General features: G+C 43.1%; 1 protein-coding gene across 1 annotated transcript; it reads left to right on the top strand.

Moving 5' to 3' along the window:
- Nucleotides 1–769: 769 nt before the first annotated feature.
- Nucleotides 770–20,973, top strand: GTPBP10 (GTP binding protein 10). The gene is made up of 10 exons (XM_088478651.1): nt 770–1,065; nt 1,926–2,119; nt 4,980–5,071; nt 6,080–6,224; nt 11,610–11,683; nt 14,016–14,068; nt 14,233–14,340; nt 16,629–16,706; nt 18,711–18,834; nt 20,657–20,973. The coding sequence occupies exons 1-10, from the start codon at nt 1,033–1,035 to the stop codon at nt 20,905–20,907; spliced, it is 1,152 nt and encodes a 383-aa protein (XP_088334777.1). The 5' UTR covers nt 770–1,032; the 3' UTR covers nt 20,908–20,973.
- The last annotated feature ends 373 nt before the right edge of the window (nt 20,974–21,346 follow it).

The raw sequence follows: 21,346 nt of genomic DNA, 5'->3' as shown, positions 1-21,346 counted from the left end.
ATCTCTCCAACTTCTGCAAACTCCATAGTACAGTACATGTATGTTTTTTTTTTATAATCATAAAATATCAATTTGCTCTCATTATAGACAGCTGGCATTGCCGTTATCAGGTCAGGTCCGTCATTCCTGTCAGTAGTACCTCCCATGTATATATTCAAAGGGGTATATTTACTAAAGTGGAGGTTTTTAGAAGTGAAGATGTTGCCCATAGCATCAGATTTCACTTAACCATATCTCCCAACATTAGTGAATATAAAAGTGGGACAATATCGTGCGTCTTTGGCGCACAGCCCAAAAAGGGGTGGGCTCTAGTGGTGAGGGGCAGGGCTTACCGCAAGCGGCGGTGTGTGCTCTCCCCAACTTTCTCCCCATACCGCATAACCATGTGGCCTGCGGGTGGGACAGCGGGACAGTCCCAGAAAAACAGCACTGTCCCGCCCAAAGCTGGGAGGTATGCTTAACATTTATCTAGTAACCTTATCGAAGATAATAGCTAGAATCTGCTTGGTTGCTATGGGCAACATCTTCACTAAAAAACCCTTTAGTAAATATACCCCAAAGTCTTTGGAAGACATGAAGTCCCCTGGTGTGAGGTACAGGCATGCGGCCACCGCCCCCCAGCTACTCCTAGGGTGAAAGCGGGACAGCAGAGGCTGTGGGTCACAGTGCTGGACTCCTCTCTGAAAACTACTGTATGTACAAAATAAAGACACAATCCTACAGACAGAGACAACAAGAGTCACATCCTGGTTACAGTGGGCTGTGCCCGCCCCGCAGCCAGCAGCGCCACAGCATCATCAGGAGGAGGTCCCTGGAGTCTGGAGTGGACCATGACTGCAGCGAGCGCCCTCCCTCCCCCCGTCCCGGCACCAAACCGATGAGCTACTGTTTCCGCCGGGCGAGTTTAGCTGCCGCACAGTGTCATGCTCTGTGTGTGAACTATGAAACAACGTGTAGCTGGGGCGGTAGGGTGAAGGTTGTATTCCTGCCGGGCACAGCGGCTCTCAGGGGGGCTTCTCCCTGCTCTGCACCATGGTGTGGGTCAGCAGGGTCCTGCTTAGGAAGGTACTGTCACTGTGCACTCAGAGGGGCAGATATGTTGCAGCTATGGGTTGATAGATACTATGTATGTATGTAAGTATGTGTATATGCATGCATGTATGTGAGTTCCTAGCACTGGGCTCTCAAGCCCTGGACATGCAGCAGACTGAAGCTATTGCATTGTTTGCCAGGGCATGCAGGGACCTGTAGTTCTACAACAGCTAGTGAGCCATGTGTTGCTAGCCGGCAGAGCACATAATAACCGTGGCTTCTGCTTTGTGTACATATCTGGGTCCGGGAAGAAGTTGGCTTGTTGACCAGCGCTGTGAGGACCCCGGAACACAGGCACCAGGATGTTGACACTGAGTGTCGATATGATGTTTGTATCCCATTACATGATAGTTTTTTTATATAGCCAAACAACCAATGATATAGCAGGACACAGAACTATATCATTGGTTGTTTGTCTATGTAAGAAGCTGTATCATGTAACTGCTGGTAATACAATTTCATTGGACATTTTAAAGTTATGGGATAGGTTAAATTACTGGCAAACTGGCATTGATGTGCCATTGCAACATCGGTTGAATGCTGGAAAGGGTACCCTAAGTCGGCCCTGGTTTCACTCCCCAAATTTTAGTTCACAGTCCCATAGGTATGCTTATTAGAAGATACAATTTAAGTGTTTCTATAAGTGCGGCATAGTCACAAACAAAATCATGGGCATCGCCCCTAATTGGGTGACCCCCTTTATTTATGTAATGTGTGGATTCTACGAACCTTTGTTAATAATATATATATATATATATATATATATATATATATATATATATATATATATATATTATTTTTTATAACATTGTTTTTTTTTTTCTTTTCTATAGTATGGAAACTTCATAGACAATTTGAGGGTCCTGGTGAAAGGTGGGGCCGGTGGAATGGGCCTCCCTCGTTTGGGAGGACAAGGAGGAAAAGGAGGTGATGTGTGGGTGACAGCAAAATATGGAGTGTCCATGAAAACCGTAAAAGATCAATATGCAAAGAAACGCTTTGTCGGAGGTAACGGGGTCAATAGTAGGTGAGAGCCGTGTGCTAATTTGCTGGACTAAAAAAAAACACTTGAGAGGGTGTGGTAATCAGATCCTTTTGTTTGATTTAAATAATTGATTTGCAGCAGATGTGTAATGGTACCAGAAAACGCTTTTAGCAAATGAAAGCAAACGTGTGATTGGTCACTGTTCTTAATCCTCTTACGTAATAACAAAATATAGGATCAAAGACATCATCAATAATAGTGCTTGTTCTCATGATTGATGTTTATCTGCCTTCTCTCTTTTTTTTTTTTTTTCCCCCTTATTTACAGACCAACAGCTAGGCCTACATCTGAATACTTCCTCTTTTAAACGAATGGATAACAGATGTCATTTTGTTAGGATACAGACAAACACCATATTACAGGCTTCTTCCTAACCAGGACTGGTCAGTCCCATAAAGCCGGTGGCACTGGAGCAGGCTTCCTGGGCCTTAAAGATTCAGGAGCAATCACAATAGCAGCTCCATATCCGGAATGATAACTGGATTTCTATTACCCAGTGTTTCCAGTTAAGCAGACCAGTGGCAAAAATTTTAATTCTTAACCATAATCAGAAAAATAATTAAGCACATATAATTTCACTTTGTAACAGTCACTACAAGATTAGACATTATAGCTTGTGTTGTCTTTGAGAGTGAATCCGAGAGACAATTCAGAGACTCTTCAGCTTCAGAACCGAAAGCCTGGTCTTAGCCCTACGCAAAATATTATTGTTAGTGTGAGGCAATGTGGTGTGCTCACAGAAAAAAAGGTTTTGGCAGAGTATATCCAATCCAAAAGATTTGCTGTGATAAGAAGGGTAATGTTGTTCTTGGATCTAATAACCGCTAAGATTTCAGCTATTCACTCAGCTGTGCAACACATGAGACCTCAGGCACCAGCATTAAGAGTATTTAGCAGTGTTCCTACAAGCTATTCCAGATCCCTTCAATAGTAATTCTTAATCCAGGGCATTTGGAGAGAGTTTCAGATAATATTACTAAATCACAGAGAATTATTAGTAGTCTGGGGAAAAACTACAATTGCAATGAGAGCATAGTGTCGTACATAAATGGTAAGGCACAAGCAGGTACTGGAGTTTTAGAACCTGGTAGGCAAGATCTTTTGTCAGTGTCCCATGTATAATTTAGCCTGTGTATGCACTAGTAGACTACCTAAATCAGGCTGCTGTTATTAGATTAGCAGGCAATGCAGTTGTCCTCAGATCTTTTTGCAACCCGGAAGATTGTCAAGTCTCAAAATTTCTTCTCAATCTTCTCATTAAAGCCTAAACATTTTCCAGAGAAAATGGGTGTTCCAGTATGGTATATTGTAAAAATTTAAATGGAGTATATAGGAAAGGTTACTGGACTGCACAACCTGAATATATATAATGGGAGGTGCTACCTGATGCGACTAATTACAGGCACAGAAACAGACAAATCTCAGGTGCACAACTCCAAATTACTGATAACATATAAATTCAATAACATTTTGCAATCAATAGAGGTTTTTAGCATAATCATGAAATCATGACAATCATTTCAAAACCGATTTCCACAATATCCAGATAACCTCTTTAGGGTAGGTCCCTAACATACTAGGGTTCAAATCGAGAGAGCAGGACCCCCCCCAAACTAGTCCAGCTAAGCCGCCCCAGGCCACCGCCATAGTAAGAAAAGTAATGTATATGCACTCTAGTAATGTGTAGGCCCATAACCTTGGCCATGATTATGCTAAAAACCTCTATTGATTGCAAAATTTTATTGCATTTAGATATTATCAGTAATTTGGAGTTGTGCACCTGAGATTTGTCTGTTTTTGTGCCAAAAGTTAAATGGGTGCACATCTGGGCAATCCAAATTGTATGAATGGAATGCATATGCATATTTTTTCATTTGAATTTTTTTTTTTTTTTGCACGCAGCAAAAATACAGCATGCCTGTAACATAAACAGTCCCCCCTCACACCCCCACCTCCTAACTCTAAATCAGTTTATATTTCCCTTCATTCGCATGATGTTGGTTCTTAGTGGTTGTTGCCGGATGATCACCTGTACTGCCGAAATACTTATGCTCACATAAAACCTATCCTAAAATCTCGCCAAATAGCCCCTTGTGGCGTGCCACGGACTTTGCATCTTTGTCTGAAAATATGCTCTTAATCTGCTAAACTAATCCTAAATACTTGGGGCCTGATTCAGCAGGGATCGATATTGTGATCGCAGCTCTGTAATCGCAAAAATATGGTAATGATTGCAATTAATATGCCGTCGCAACCTTAACATAAGGACGCCCACTTTACCTTACACACACATCCGTAATACTTAGCAAGTCTGCAAAACCATCTGTAACATCGGAGCCTCACGCACACTTGCACAAGGTCTGACCTTACTCAGAAATTGCTAACCTCGGCGCACGCAGTGAAAGCTGAAACTGCGTATGGCATCACAGTGGCTAATTTATGCACGCCCCCTGTAATGGCGTCCAAACGCACTGGCACGCCTGCATTTCGCCAACCAGTCCCCCCCCCCCTCCTCTGTAACCACCCCCAAATGGTACTTCGTGTCAATCACTCTGCGATGGGTCTGCGTAGTCAGTGCGATCGCAGTCCTGATCGCAGTGGATTCTTCGCGCACGGCAATGCATGCGCAGAACGCAACAATCGCCGATTGTGTGTAATCGTAGTTGCAGTCAGTAGTGAATCAGGCCTTTAGTACACTATTATAAAATTAGGACACAAAATTCAGGGGTTTACAGATGTCTAGTTACCTTACACCCCTGTCTGATAGCATTACAGTATTTACATATACAATGGACTTCTATTCCTCCTATCAATCTGCGCGATTCTTCTTTCATCTTTCTAGTGTTCGTGCGCTTAAAGGTGCAATGGGGGAAGATTGTTTTGTCGATGTTCCTGTTGGGATAACGATCACTACAGATGGCGGGAATAAGATTGGTAAGAATTATCTCCGTTCACATACTGTCACGCAGCCTGACACTCAGAAAAGCCGCACTATCCAGCAGTGCTTGTATATTATTATTTTATAGTGTAAATGATGATGATGCTAAAAAGTGACTTAATTCTATTGGACAGAGTGATGACTCCGCCCACTAAATTGTCCAATAGGCCTAATGGCTGTATCGTTCTGTGTTGCAAATCTCAAGCACAGGCCGGAGTCATTGGCCCGTGCTTGTGGCTGAGCTTCTAGTTGGAGTTGCTGTATAAATGACGGTCTACTTCGAAGCTATTGGTTAAAGCACGGCCTGTAGCACATCCCCCTCACACATATCCAGTAGCACAGAGGATCCCTTCCACTAGCACAAAAGATTCCCCACCCCCAACATGTGCACAGATCTCCCCCTGGCAGCATCTTTTTCTCCTTTTGTATGTTTCCTCTGTCTGCATATGCCAATTTCCTTTCCTCCTCAGGGCTGCTGCTGAGCACTGATGCAGACTGGTAACCTGATCGTCAGAGGTGTCCATCAGAGTTCAAGGCATACCCTCACAGTGAGGCATTAGCTCTTTTTCTGTCTAGCTTTTAGCTGCTTTGTGGCCCAGCCCCCAGCTCCAGACAGTGTCTGAGCTATCAGAGGGGAGGCTGAGCTCTTACTGCCGCATCTCTTGTCTCTCCTTGTATTTCCAGGGAGTGCTGCAATTTTTATGGAGTTTTGCCTATAAAATCGATCAGAATAACACAAAAGATATTTGTGAGTTATAAATATCTTCTTTGTATTGTAATCATTTTTATAGTCAAAACTCTGCAGTCTGACGGTGTATGACAGGGGAGGCCCTGACTGCACGTTCCTGGTCGTGGCATCATACAGTTACTGGTTTGGATATATTAGGCCGTGAGGTATAGCAGGGAGCCAGGGTAGATTATAAAGTCAGCCTTCTATGCAGGTGAACAAGTTAGTGGTTTGGTTTACACTGTAAAAAGTTTTAGTCCTATCTGATGTCTTCTAGGTGAGCTGGATAAAGAGGGAGACCAAATCCGAGTGGCTAAGGGTGGTTCTGGCGGTCGTTTCAAAACAGATTTCCTTCCATCTAAAGGCCAGAAACGAATCGTCCGTCTGGATCTGAAGCTCATTGCAGACGTGGGATTAGTAGGGTAGGTGTCTGCGCAATATGGCAACATGGAAAATGCTGCTGCTGGTTTGAATAACCTAGAACCCGAACCAAATTTAGTCAACCAAATAAAAATAACTCACTAAGAGGTGTGTGTTATATGTGTTAGCTATTCACAATGTCAACTTTCATTATGTTCAGCATGTCGACACTGATGTTATGTTGACCGTTACCTGTCATTTTGCCCCTAACCCATATAGAAATTTTAACCGTGCCAGAATCATGAACGGTGACCTCCTGACTGCTTACCACTGAGATCGTGGGCAAATCCATAGCGATACACAGTTACACTGTGCAATAGAAATAAGAAGCTAATTCAAGTATGGGGCTTATGGTAACAGATTAAGCACATAGTTCCTTTGCCCACATAGCTCACGTGTTGCACACACTTAATGTGTTTTTTGGTGGAAAAATACCACCAAAGAAAAAGCCTTGGCACTCTAGAAGTTAGAGAATTGTAAATGTAATAAACATCCACCACTACCGCTGCTAACCAGAAAACAACACTGGTCCAAAATAGGTCAAATTAACAAAAATAAAGGGTAAAAAAAACTTGGTAGTGTTGGTAAATACAGATGTGCCCACATACATCCATCCGTCATGCGCTACACATAACGCCAGAGCTCCGTGTGATTCGTAAGCGCTGAGCGTCTTTTTGTGCGACTTTTTATCTTTAAACGCGTCTTATTCTCACAGCGATGTGACTAGATTGCACAAGCAGCTTCTGCTGATTAAAATAGCATGCCTATGTTCTCTCAGCGACTGTGGGTGTATCTGTATGCGGAATGCTACGTTACAGTGTCACAGCCGCTTACACCGTAACGTAGCATTTCGCACGCAGAGACACCCGCAGACGCACACAGAACGTAGGCATGCTGCATATCATTTTAATCAGCAGAAGCTGCTTGTGTAATCTAATCACTGTGCAAATAAGATGCATTTGAAGGTAAAAAGTTGCATGAAAAGACACTTGGCACTACCGAGTCACGCCACGGCGACTAGAAAGGCTGTTTAGCGCAGAAGGAGGCTAGATGTATGAGGACACATATGAAGTGTCAATTACAGCATTTTCTGTAAAGTTTTATAAGGTTATAAAATATTGTTTTTCTTATATTAAAAATAAAACAAACTTCTAAAGACCGACGGCATATACATAAACCTATATGTTGGTAAAAGAGCCTGCTCACATTAGACTTTATTAACTGGCATATAGCAAGTAATATAAAGATAGCAGCTGATTAAAGGTAGTTAGATAGGCAGATGTATAGCCAATAGTTACTTCACTGCAAAGGGGTAAATATATATCTATAATTTTTTTTTTTTGCCCTTCCAGTAGTATAATTTTATATATAAAGATATTTTGTCATCAGTCTCTTTCCATTCTTACTATAGTGTGTTTATGTAACAGACCAGTGTGAGAATGTAAGTGTACTATAAACAACATGGGCCTAATACAGTATTGTAAGAAAAATGTGAGTCTGTTACCCCAAAGAAATGTTCTTGCAAAATGTGTATTTAGCGCACATAAGCTATACACCCGGGATGCGTGTGCACCTGCCCTATACTATGCCTCCTATATTTGCAGGTCTGACTGGGACGCATATACATGAACACGCCCTAACCAAAACTTGCCTATGTACAATTGCCCAGTTTCAACACCGTTCCGCTTCTTCTCTCACAGATGTAGATGCATCAGAAATTCATATGATTCTGCATACCCCCGGGTGCCTCCTTTTTCTGTGCATGCACAGTTTGAACTCACAAAAAATCGGTTCCGCAAACGGAAATGCATTCTAACAGCCCTTGTATGTATACACTATGGCCGGTATTCAACTTGAGCCGAGCCGCGATACTTTTTCTCGGCCCGGACTTTTAGAGGGGTATTCAATATGAAAGGTTAACTTCCCTGGCGAAGTTAACGTTTCATAATGGAGTTTTTTTCTGCGTAAAGGTATGGTGCGCGCTCCCGCTTATCCCCGTATTCAAAATAAAATTAACGAAAACTGGAAACTCCCAAGTTGGATTTGCGTAAAGTTACAAATTTTTCCTTAAAATAATTGTAAGACCCCCCCTAAAGTTGTAAAAACATGGGGGAACACTATGGGTACGCCCGTTTTAGCCTTTAATTGAAAGTCAGGGATTTAAATAGCCGCAGCAGGTGTTTTTTCCCCGACATTGAAGAAGTGGTGCAGAAGAGCACTTAGGTTATTTTTTTCGTTTTTTTAAGTGGTCCCATCAAATTTGGGGTACATGAAAATGGGTACTAGCATATTTTGATGTCCCTAAAGTATTTTTTTTTAAATTCTGCATTTGTGCACAAGCCGCTATAATTCTATTCTAGAAAACACCTGCCGCTATAATTCTATTCTAGAATAGACCTGCCGCTATAATTCTATTCTAGAAAACACCTGCCGCATACTTGCAGAATATCCCTGAACCTATTTCCCTATTGTTTAACAATTTTTTCCCTTTTTTTTTTTTTTTTGCACCCCAATTTTTAAATTTTTTGGGGTGTCCCTATTTTTTTTTTAAAACTTTTTTTGACACAGTTCTTTTTTAAATGTCAATCTCAGGGGTGCAGGCTATTTTTTTTTTAAGCCTGCACCCCTAAACCCCAATTCTGCACTTTTTTTCGACACCTATTCAATGGTGAAAAGTTATCACCGTTTTTTATCAAAGACTTTTAAAACTGCGATAAGTCTTTGAAATTGAATAGGGTGTAAAAGTAAAACAAGTGATATTAACGCAAAAAACACCAATATTGAATACCCCTCTTAGCCTACTTTGCCTGTTTTGCAAGCGGAAAGTATCGCGCGCGTCCCCACGTATCCCCGTATTCAATTTGAAAAGCACGCGAAAACGGGACCCGGCGAAACTTGAGCAGGCGGAAAGTACTGTCAGAATTGGGGAAATCAGCCTGACACCCCCCCCCCCCAAAAGATGCTCTAATATGGGGGTTCCCTATGATACCCCCCGATTTGGCTTCGTGTTTTTAAATGGGTTCATCAGCTGCTAAATAGCGTTTTTCTATACGTGATGCAGAATAGTATTCAGGAGTATTTTTTGCAGAAAATAACTTATCCCAGCAAATTTGGGGTACTTGAAAATGGGGGTCAGCATATTTAAAAGTTGCTAAAGTGAAGCTGAAAAAAATCGTGAAAAATCCACCTGCCGCAAACGCCTGCAATGAAAAAAACACCTGGGGCATACTTGGGAACCCCCCCAGACTCAAGTTCGCTAGGTTTTAACTTTGTACCCCAACATTTTTTTTTTCGCCCCCTTTTTCAAAGTAATTTTTTGGGGTGTCCTTAAGTGTTTTTTTTTTTTGGGACACAGATTACCTTTTGGGGGACTGTCTAAAGGCTGCAGGGGGGTTCCTGCAACGTTGCACCCCAAAACCCAAATTCTGCACTTTTTTTCCGCCTGCTATTCATAGGCGAAACTTTTTCGCCTAGTACATTCCATTGACTTTCCCGAAAAGTCTTTCAAATTGAATACGGGGTACAAACACAACGGGCGAAAATGACCTCATCGGCGAAAAAGTGTCGCGGATCCGGACTTTTCGCCTCAAATTGAATACGGGCCTATACCTCCAGAATATCCAATATGTATTGTGAATATTACACTTTGTACATTAGAGAAGGAACAAGACCATGCATAATAGATTTTTGTTATAAGAATAGAAAATGTTATGATGATTATATATACTGTTAAACATTTTGTGATGTAGTGATTTGAGTATGTTGTCAGTATTTAATTTGCGCTATAATCTTAACAAACTTTAATGAGCAATTAGTGTCTGTCTTTTTTCTTTTCCATTATTCCATAACAATGTATGAGCCCGAAGGTCTATTTACTAAGTGCTTGCTATCCCCCCACTTTCCCACGTCGTCTTATGTCTTTAATGTGGTCAGGTGAAGTGGTCCTGTAATTGTCCTGAAACGTGAACCTCTTGATGAATCCTGCCCCCTGTGATTCATTTGAAAGCTGAAATAAGGACAATTTGCCTTCTTCATTACTCATGGCTGTATAATATTTGATCTGAGAGTTGTTTGGTTTGCTCATTGTATTTAGCAATTTAGTGGCTGTTCCTTTGATGGAGATATTAATGTGAAATAACTCTACGTCTGGCAGCTGCCTTGTTAAGGAATTACTCTTTTATCAGACACAATAGAAAGCTAGTTTGATCTTGTTCAGTGGGTAAACACATGAAAAGGGGGAGTCCAGCTTTGCTGAGGTTTTCACATAAGTAACAGGATGATGTAATGGGGATGGGTACGGGATCCCGGGCGGTAGGTATCCTAACCCTTCTCCTACACCAACCCGTAACCCTCCCTCCCCGGTGCCTAGCCCTCCCCCCAGTGCTTAACACTAACTCTCCCACCTAACACTGCTACTTACCACCGCGATGCTGGCGCCGAGATTCTGACAGGTGTCGAGATTCCGGTGACGGAATTGTAAGTGCCGGCATCCCCTTTGCCGGGATATTGTCCGGATCCTTGTGTAATGTACCTGCTGCTGCTACCAATGTACTAACCCTCCAGCAAGCTCTGTTCTCCAGTCGTTTGAGTCAAAGCCATCTGATTGAGTTGTGTATTCATCCAATCATCTGCATTTACCATAACCCTGCTCCCTTTCACATTTTTTAAGGAACTTCAGCTTAAAGAACATTTGGTGCCAAAGGTAATATGTAGCAATGCTTAGGTGTCATAGACGTTTCATTGGTGGTCTGTAGAATTACAAGGCGACAATCCTCCATTGAGCTCTAATGGGCCAACCATTCGCTATTGGTACCCTCTGCAGCACTTTATTAGAGATAAAGGGCAAAATTTACTAAGCGGCGGTTTCTATTCTATTCTAAACCCTGGCGGTTTGGTGGCGGGTTCTATTCTGTTCTAAACCCCGGGGGTTTAGTGGCGATTTTGCAGTGGTTTCTAAATGACAGCCCTGTTCTATTCTATTCTAAAATGTGTTTTGACTGTGGTTTGGCGGCATTTTTGCTATCTGCAGATTTACTAAGGCCAAAACCGCTGCAAAACTGCCATCAAAGCACATTATAGAATAGAACAGGGCTGTCATTTAGAAACCACTGCAAAACCGCCACCAAACCCCCGGGGTTTAGAACAAAATAGAACCCGCAGCCAAACCGCCGGGGTTTAGAATAGAATAGAACCTGCCGTCAAACCACCGCTTAGTAAATTTTGCCCCTAGGCTGTTCAGTTAGATACCATGTTGGATTCATGAACAATATCCTGTTGCTCACTCCAGCATTTATGTTCTCATCGCCATTCCCGTGAATCTAAATAAATCCTTTGCAAAATTGTAATGTTTACAACAAATACAGAATTTCAGCGTTGTTCTGTTCTAGGTTTCCAAATGCCGGCAAGTCGTCATTACTCAGCAAGCTGTCACACGCCACTCCTCAGATTGCTGATTATGCATGTAAGTGTTCAGCTGCTGCTTTGTTTTATGCATAGGTCCTACGTTTCTATCCGGCAAGTGATTTATGTTTTGTTGTAGCTGAGGGAGAAGTTACTGGTCAGCCTTTACAGAAAATCATGCATTTTAGGGTAAAACACTGCATAAATCGGGTGATTTCAAAGCCACATGAGGGGGCATTTATTTAGAGGTGTTGTTTTTTTTTTGTTTTTTTTTAATTTTAACATTTCTGTAAATCTACAAAAGCTCTCTATTGTCCCCAACATTTGGTCCTTCTGGAGAGCCCAAGGACTAAAATTGCCATCACAGATGTCTTAGTATTCATAGCTTGGGTAATCTCAGCTGTACTCATTTAGGCAGATGATGGGATTGTGTTTTATCCATTATTTTATTGAGAGATTAGTTAATTGAAATACAAAAGGGAATTTTATTATTAAAAAAAGTTGCAGAAGACAGCAGTATGTATAAATGCCATGCGAATAGCACATACCATTAGATTGCCTATCTGTATAAATGCATCCTTAGCTTTTTTTTGTGTTTATATCTGTTAATGCAATTGACACTTGTGGTGATGAGCTGTCCCAGTACCATGAGCCCTGTCACATTTTGCAGGGGCCATTGGAATACAACGAATTAAGGTGTGGCCATAATTGCAGAATATTTATTTAGCAAATTACAATTCCCTGTGATTGTACTCTTCCCTGCTATATGTGCCCTGAGGTGTGCTTACTGGGGATGTAACTCGTCCTGTTTCTCTGAATAAAGACTGAACCTTCTTTTATTTTGCTGATGATCGATGTTAGAAAGGCCACGACATTTGCTCATTTATCTCCAGTGGCTGAAGAAAAGCCGCACATACACTACAATTATCGTTCTTTATATGGCACAGAACGATGATAGCTGACAGCCTGAAAATGGCTGAAAACTGCTCTGGATTGTTTGTTTCCGTTTTCAAACCTGTCTAATCCGGGATGTAGTCAGCATCCCGGCTGACAGGATGCCGACGGTCTAAATGCCGCCGACGGAATCCTGACAGCAGTTGGGATCCTGGCTCCAGAATACTGACTCTCTGTATCCCGAAGGTAAGTATCGGGGGGAGGGGAGGGTTAGGGTGCGGGGTTAGATTCAGGCACTAGGGGGGGAGGGTTAGGGTTAGAATGGAGGAGGGGGTTAGGTTAGGGTTAGGCACTAAGGGGGGAGGGTTAGGTTTATAGTGGAGGAAGGGGGGTAGGTTAGGGTTAGGCACTAAGGGGGGAGGGTTAGGTTTAGAGTGCGGGGAGGGGGGTTAGGTTCAGGCACTAGGGGGGAAGGTTAGGGTTAGGCAGCAGGAACGGAGGGTTAGTGAAGAGAGAGAGGGGGGAGGTTTAGCATACCAACCAACAAGTGTTGGTATGTTAAGCCTGTCGGGATCCCGGCGTAGGGTTTCTGACCGCCAGGATCCCAACTGCCGGCAACTCGTGCCCAGCCCTTCTGATCCACCCGACCGTCATTCAGCCAACTTCAGGCTATGACTGGAGATTTCCTCCATACATCTTGCAGTGTATGGAGGCGCCCCGATTATCCGCTCTGCCCGTCACGAGTGTCAGCTGCACTATGGCCAGCTTTAGTCCCGTTAATCTATTTTAGATGACTTATACTGGCTGGGGCTGTATATAGATGTATAATAGGTACGGATGTAGGTAGATGAGCTGTAAGACTGCAGACTGATTGTGTTGTGTGTTATGTTTCCAAGCCAGTGTTTCCCAACTCCTGTCCTCCGGGACCCCTAACAGTGCATGTTTTCCAGAATTCCTATTTTGTGTATTTATTACTGGCTGACACATTTTAAAAGATCCAGAGAGATGGAGCTAATTATTTCACTTGTGATACCGGGGAGAGCTGAAAAACATGCACTGTTAAGGGGTTCCTGAAGACTGGAGTTGGGAAACACTGTTCTAAGCTGTAACTTTTGAGAAAAGCATCTGTCATTGCTGGCAGTCGCCATATTATTCTTTATTAATCTGGCTCTCTTGCATAAAGAAACTTGTGTTAAAACAAATGGACGCTATTAGATTACCCCTGCTATTTAAGTCGTTTCCTCCATCCATGTAGTAGAGCACCTGGGACTTTGTGTTACACTCAGCCACGTAGACACTCCTCTCTGCAAGGTGTCAGCATGGCTGGACCAAGGTGTGAATACAGACAACGATGGTGGTCCCAGGGAGCGGACGTCCTTAGAAGGACTACATTGAGGGACTCAAAACTAAACAATGCTTCTAAGGGGTTTTATTTTTCATGTATTGGACACTGAATTTCATGTAAGTAAATGTCAATGCTTTATGTGTGTGTGTTACAGTTACCACAGTAAAACCAGAGATCGGCAAAATCATGTATCCAGACTACAAGCAGGTAATTACAATAGTACTATAGCTGGAGTTGCTTTTATATCACCATTGCGTGAATAATTTAAGAAAAAGCAGGTGTGGGCGAGCCCTGTGGGGTTCTCCTATAATATGTTGTCGTCTACCAGGATACGGGTTATATTAACAGGAGTCTGTGTTTCTCTGGGTTAGATTTCGGTAGCTGATCTCCCAGGCTTAATTGAGGGCGCACATATCAACAAAGGCATGGGACACAAATTCCTCAAGCACGTGGAGAGAACAAAGCAGCTGCTGTTTGTGGTGAGTTTACAGCTATTTACTGATCTGTGGTTCCAAGTAGTTTAAATTTGGTCCCTGAATCGTTAGACCGGGGCAGATGGAAAGCAAAACTTCAGTCACCGGGAACGGGGCGTCACCAGGCACATTATTCCAGGCCGTACGCCGAGGTTGTGTAGGGAAGATGTGCACATTGTTGGGGTTTTTAATCTACGGTATTTTGCCTGTTAATAAAGTGATAGATTAAGTTAAGTAATAAGTTATTATTCACACATCATGATAATTTTCTTATGAATTGAATTATGATAGAATTATTCCATCCATTTAATTAAAAAAGAAAAGTATTGGGGTTCAGGGACCATAGAGAGTGATGGCACAGCAGTGGGGGTAATGGGGGGGACACAGAAAGTGATCAGGGACTGGTGATGTAAAGCCAGGTCTGAATATGGAGTATGTAGTGCCGGCCACAAGAAGAACAGTCCTGCTGCTAACCTGAGAGACGGGATCACTCCAATACAACCACGTACATGGAAGGATAAGTTACTCTGTCCGAGCAGCAGTCATTTCCGAACAGTAATCTTGTGATAGCTTTGGATCAGGCTTCCTACATATTCCATGGGGTGACCTCAGGCATGCTTTAGATTTTAGCCTTTTGCTTCTATAATAATTTATTTTTCCTCCTTCTATTATCCATTATGTACTTGTTAAGTTTTTTTTCTCATGGAAAAACAATTCACCTATAAAATGATCATCCTTCCTCAGTAGAGTGAAACGCGTGAGCAAGCCAGTAACTTCATCCGTTATCTGACAAATAGCGCTAATGTAACCAAGGTGAATATTTTGGGAAGTTTCATGGGATCAGCTCTGACCCCCCAATGAAGCATTTGCACCAAACTGGCTGGCAGTGACTACAGCAGACAAGTTATACACATTTTAAAAATAATGTTATATCCCAGCTAATTGTCAACTTGGACCTATTAAATGATGTCCTGTATCTCCCACGCATTAAGTTTACAGGGTGCAGTTTTCCTCGCAGCCTCAGGAGCTCTGGGGAAAAGTCTGGGTTAAAATGTGCCCTCTTGGATTTAAAGCGCGGGGTAACCCATAGATTCCGTTTTTTGTGTAACCACACGGAGAGAATGCATAATAATTGAATAGCTTCGGGTTTGGAACCCGGAACTTCTTCCCGCGCGGTAAACCCCACGCCTAATTTTAAATGACACCGCAAGTCTGTGAATTTAAAACGGTGAGTTTACTTTATACTCCGTCCTAGATCTACGTTTATCAGTTACACAGGGGAAGAGTCTGTGACAGGTGGGAGGTCAGTGACAGATCTTATACACAGTCAGGACATTATACAGCAGAGAAGACGGCCGGCCGTTATGGAAACAAGTAACGTGTAAAGTGCAGCTTCCAGTGGAAAAGTATCACATGCTAATAAGAACAATTATTTTTTACAGAACAATTAAAATCATTTTGTGGTTTAGAACCCATTTAAAGGTAAGACTATAGAGACTAGTATCACACACCGGTACACTGGGCTGTGTCCGAAGACTTTTTTTTTTTTTTTTTTCTTTTAACGTGAGTAGTTTTTATTAGTTTTCAGAAACAAAATTAACAAATTATAATAAAACAAAATTAAAACCTCAGACAATTGAGCAGAGGAAACAGCACATAATATGTGAATGGCCATCTATTCTCTGTACAGTGCTGTGGAATATGTGTGCGCTATATAAATTACTGGTAATGATAGAGATGCGATTACATAATTGGGACAATAACACAACAGCGCAGTGTAAACATATGTTAGACTTATTTAATTATAGAAAACGAATATAAATTCAGTTTGTCCCTAAATCTTTGTAGCCACGTTCAAGCTCTTCGGTGGTGCCCCAATATCCTGTGTCTGCGCAGTGATGCATCTCCCTATCATGTCCAGCAATATCTGCCACGCTTCCTGCACTCCGGCCAAAGTTTTTCCTTTTGCAGGCAGGAGCTCGGGTAGCAGCATGTGCGCGTGCAGGACATTCTGAGACCCACCAGGGAGCCAAGCAGTTAGTCTTTGGGTACTGGATTTCACTTTAGATGTTCCAACCCTAACTGATTATTTCAGTTTAGGCTGAGATCATACGTTATACCAGATGAGAACCCTGCTTTCCCTGTATACTGCACTACACCAGTCATAGCGCTTTGTGTTCTGGTTGCTGTGATTTAGTGCAAGTTTTAAATGCCGTTAGTAAATGGTAGTACATTATGTACTTGAACTATGAAGTTCATAAGTTACCGCAATGCTTTGTTTCTTCTGCTTCCAGGTAGATGTTTCAGGATTTCAGCTCTCCGTTAAGACTCCCTACAGAACAGCTTTTGAAACCGTGCAACTGCTGATCTTGGTGAGTGAGAGTGAAACCGTCATGTGGTCTCATCCCTCAGTCGTATAAGCACCCTAAGTGAGAGGAAGACTGTATAGGGGGAAGGGGGGGAGAACTATAATTGCTGTGCACAGTGTGTTTCTTATTTCACATAAGTAAATCCTGGATTCCCCCCATCACATTGCTGGTTACACATCTTCCGACTGTGCAGTGTGCTCAGCTGCTACCGAGACAGGATGATACCTCTATGCTGTCACTGTATTATTACATATTGAACCGACTGCTCTCGGAGGTTTACGTATCCATGGTTAAAATTACCAGAGTTCACTGGTCCATGCGATAAGTTACTGTATTACGCCATTCATTATCTGAGTAATACCAACAGCTTTCTATACTAATGATTTACACTAGTAAGATATTTGACATGACGGCCGGCTCTGTTAGTGCCCCACACTAATAATCTGGTCAACATTTTACCACCACGACAAGTCGTCTTTTAGTGGGTGTGGCCCACATTCATCGGATCATTATTCAAGGGTAAAGTAAGCTTTTTAAAACAAATGACAACTGAGTAATTCTCTGTCATCTTCATAAAAACACACAAATTAACAAATACTGTTTATTCGTTAAATGCAGCGAGAGTTTCAGACCACTTTTGGGCAATAAGGGGCTGATCTTGAGTTGGGAGCAAAGAAAAAAACAAACAAATAGCAAGTAACTTTGTACCCGGAACAAACTATGGGTCTGATTTGGATTTGTACACAAACCCTGATGGGTTACAAACAAATCTGATGGTTCTGGGTCTACGCAGGCACAGGAACATTTGCAGAGCGGGTCCTGCATGTTTGCCCGCAGACCCTCCCAAGCCGCAGCATGATTAAATGCTGCAGTGATTTGGGAGGGGGGGGGGGCTGGAGACCAGAACCGTCCTACAAAACTGGGGTGTGTCGCCCCCATTTTGTAGACACAGACTGGCCGAGGGCAGCGACCAATGGTCGTGATGGTGATCCGAAGCAGCGTCTACGCACACTGCACTGGGATCGCAAACGCATGCAGGAGGCATCTTATTTCCTACAGACGCCTCCTGCTGCATTAGCATTTTATTTGTACAGTATTGCACATCGGCTTCCCTGCAGCTGTGCAATACCGTCCACACCAGTATCCGGCCCTACGTTGCAATGCATGGGGTGCAAATATATTTGTTATTTTTGCATGCAGGGTAAATACTGGCTGCTTTTACATGTAGCCCACAAAAGCTGGACTGTATTGTACACTGCAATTTAGATTTGAGTTTGGACACGCCCCTCTTACATCTAAATCTCTCTGCACATCTTACATCTGCCCCCCAGCAGTGCAGCAGGGTCTTGCCCAGGTGCACAGTTACTGGCCTCTCCTGCTTTACTCTCCTCTCAGAACCAGTCCCTGAAAACACAATGTTGGCATTTGCACTTAGTGTGTAATACATTACAGTTCCTCTTTTCCAGGATTTGTGTGTAAAATCAAATTCACAAGGAATAGTAGTCTCATGTATTGTGAAAAGGGACTGTTGCATATTTGTAATTATTGCACCTGTTCTCATTCACCTAGCCTCAATATGCCGTGAGCCGGCAGGTTCTGCGCAACTCTGGTTGTGCTAAGCGTCTTTTTCACCCAAAAATGCATCTTGGTCGTATATCTGTGTGCGCCTGAGTCTGTAAATGAAGCACAACGGAACTTGGAGTGGAGAAAAAAGCTGCAGCCACTACATCGTAGCACTTCCTATACAGATACAGACTCTGTCACACACAGATATACAAGTGTCACATATCAATTAATCAGTGCAGTCTCCTGGTTCTTCTAAGTCGCATCTGATTACGATCCACGTGCGTTTTCCAGCGAAAGACGCAAAAAAGACGTTCAGCGTAAGCATAGTGGCACGGGCGCGCCGAGAGGTGCTGTTTGGCGTGACTGCAGCAATAGTGTATGAGGGCACATCTGTATGTAAATGGAAAATACTTGTAATTGTTTGCAATGTGCTTGTTGTAGGAGCTGCAGCTGTATAAGGAAGAGCTGCTGGATAAGCCGGCCTTACTTGCTGTCAATAAGATGGATCTGCCTGAGGCCGACGACAAGTTCCAGGAATTGCTAAAGCAGCTGGAAAACCCTGGGGGTGAGGAATCCTATAGTAGTGACTGTATCACTGTGTGTCTGGGAATAAGAGGAGGTGTAGCTGGACTCGAGATCTGGTTGTTTGATCTGACCATCCAGTGGTTGCAGCTTTGGCCAATTTGACAGAAAACTTGTTAGACCAGATTGGACAGATCCTTTTTATTAGCAGCTGGGCTGAACAACCAGATTGTAAGTGTCCCCAAGGCTCCGCTGGGCCCATATGGCCAATGGTTGCAACATTAATTGGACAGATTCTTTTATGTTGAGATCTATCATGATGTTTAGGTGCATATTACTCACTAGAACACATTTTGAAAGATCATGTTCATCTAGAAGTAAGTATTTCTTAATCCCTTCCTGACAATCTAATATATGTAGCAATTTATAAATAGCGGTGGTTTTGGTGCCCCCTGCGTGGGCAGGCGGTGTCCCATACACAAGTGCTACCAAATCTACAAAAAAGGAAGAGTAGCCCCATTCTGTATATGTCCACTTGCAATATACTTCTGTCTAGGCCCAGAGACCGCACCAGAAAGTGTGACCAGTGCGTTACTTGGTATGGGTGCCAGTAGAACGATCCAGTCACATTTCGTAAAAGCTTTCTAGGCTATTGTACTATTTATCCAAATTGGAACGTTTGTTTTTCTTCTTATAGGCAGTGTTTCCCTGTATAAAGCCTATAAAATACACATGTAGTTATTCTAAGATGCTACCACTGCAAAGCCCTAAGTGTCCTGAAAAAAACAGAAATAAATTTAGTATGAGCGACATTTCTCTGTGAAACCAACACCTCCCCCAAAGTAAAACTCGCTCTGGTCACTAAGTGGTTAAATACTAGGTTAGCCTGATCCGTATTCAGAAGCCCAGCCTTATTCTGTGTTTCCCCTGAGAGCTAAAATCAGCCCAAGGATCACCAGTATACAGGTTATATTAAAGGCCGGGCTTATCGCCTTCACTGCTGACTGCACCAGCCAGCTACAGACCGTTGAGCCGCTATACTGTGATATGTCACATATTCACTTTGTATGTAGAATAACTCAAAGCTTCTGCGTTTTCAAAGATTGCTACATCGCTCTACTGATCTAAATACACGCAGCTCCTTCCTGTGTGCTTAATGTCTTTTTCAGTAATATGATAGTGGGGGTTTGGCTGGTATGCAGTCGGGAAGCCGGCGGACCTAATCCTGACAGCCGGCTTCCCGACTGTCATATCCCGGCAAGGGTCTAAAGACAGGCGTCGATATGCCGACACCTGTCATTAGACATACGCCGGGAGCCCGGCATCCCAATCGAAAGGACGCTGGGCGTGGATAGCCGAGGGGGGGGGTTTAGGGTTCCCGGGGGGGGACTTAGGGCTAGGCACCCCCGCAGGAGGTTAAGTTTGGGCTAGGGGAAGGGGGGGTTTGGGTTAGGCACCCCCCGGGGGACTCAGGTTTAGGTGGCGGGGTAGGGGGGGTTAGGTTTAGGCACTTAGAGGGGGGATTAGGGTTAGGTAATGGGGGGGAGGTTAGTGTTAGGCACCCCTAAGGGAGGGTTAGGGTGTAGAATTAGGTTAGCTAATACTTACCTGAGGACGATCGGGATTTCCACTGCTGCCGGGATACTGGTGTCGGATTCCAACCGCCGGACGCCCGGCGGTAAATCATACCGATGCCGTTTGGCTAGCATAACATTGGTTATGTTAAACAGAAAATCCACCCCAAAAAGGGACATTATCTCCCGTAATGAACTATCCCATATCTGCACAAATGTAAGAGCATATGATCCATACTTGTGCTGGTTGCCTTAGACTTACTCACCGGGACAAAACGACGTGTTTTTCAGAATATCTGCACTTGTTGCCAGAGGAGCTGGTCCCGGATCGTCAGATCAGCTTCAAACACATTCTGCCGATCTCTGTGGCTGCGGATCAGGGAATAAGTGACATTATTCGCTTAATCCGCAAATCGCTGGATGAAGAGGCAGAACAGGAGATCCAAGAAACTGCTCAGGAAAGACTGAGGAGCCTCCATAATGTAACAGCTCAAAGTGTGAAACACAAACTACAGATTCCTTCTGAATGCACAATGGACTAACTTATTATTGGGGTGTATGATTTTGTACAGTGTATGTCATTTCAGTAAAGATAACTTTTATTACTACGCGGAAGTCGTTATAGCTTATCTATGTGTCATGAGACATCTGATGTACGAATCATGTAACTGTGGGTGATAGAGACCGGGTCTCCTGCAGAATGCTAGCAGGGGGACAGGTGGACAAGCCTTTATGGGGGCAGTGTTCTGATGGCATAATATTTTTGTGTATATTTATAATCACCCTGGTGACTCCACCGTAACTACAAGTTTTCAAGGCTGGCATTCCCTCCACTTACAGCCTCTACCTAAAATATAGATGCCATTGTACACAGATCAGGAGCAAGATAGGGGCAGACTAGATGGGCCAAGTGTTTCTCATCTGCCGTCACATTCTATGTTTCTAAGATCCTGATGGGTGGGTACCAGGTGGTGGGACAGA

The sequence above is a fragment of the Taudactylus pleione genome, unplaced genomic scaffold (assembly GCF_031769625.1).
Source record: "Taudactylus pleione unplaced genomic scaffold, aTauple2 ptg000216l, whole genome shotgun sequence".
NCBI classification, from domain to species: domain Eukaryota; kingdom Metazoa; phylum Chordata; class Amphibia; order Anura; family Myobatrachidae; genus Taudactylus; species Taudactylus pleione.
The sequence above is the reverse complement of the archived record's forward strand: the minus strand, read 5'-3'. Positions and strand labels throughout refer to the sequence as shown.

What these genes read in the sequence shown, in the direction of transcription:
- GTPBP10 (XM_088478651.1), top strand. Translation starts at nt 1,033, where the DNA reads ATGGTGTGGGTCAGCAGGGTCCTGCTTAGGAAG. An exon ending in GGTAACGGGGTCAATAGTAG is followed by an intron (nt 2,120 to 4,979) that starts GTGAGAGCCGTG and finishes TCATCTTTCTAG; the next exon opens with TGTTCGTGCGCTTAAAGGTG. An exon ending in AGATGGCGGGAATAAGATTG is followed by an intron (nt 5,072 to 6,079) that starts GTAAGAATTATC and finishes GATGTCTTCTAG; the next exon opens with GTGAGCTGGATAAAGAGGGA.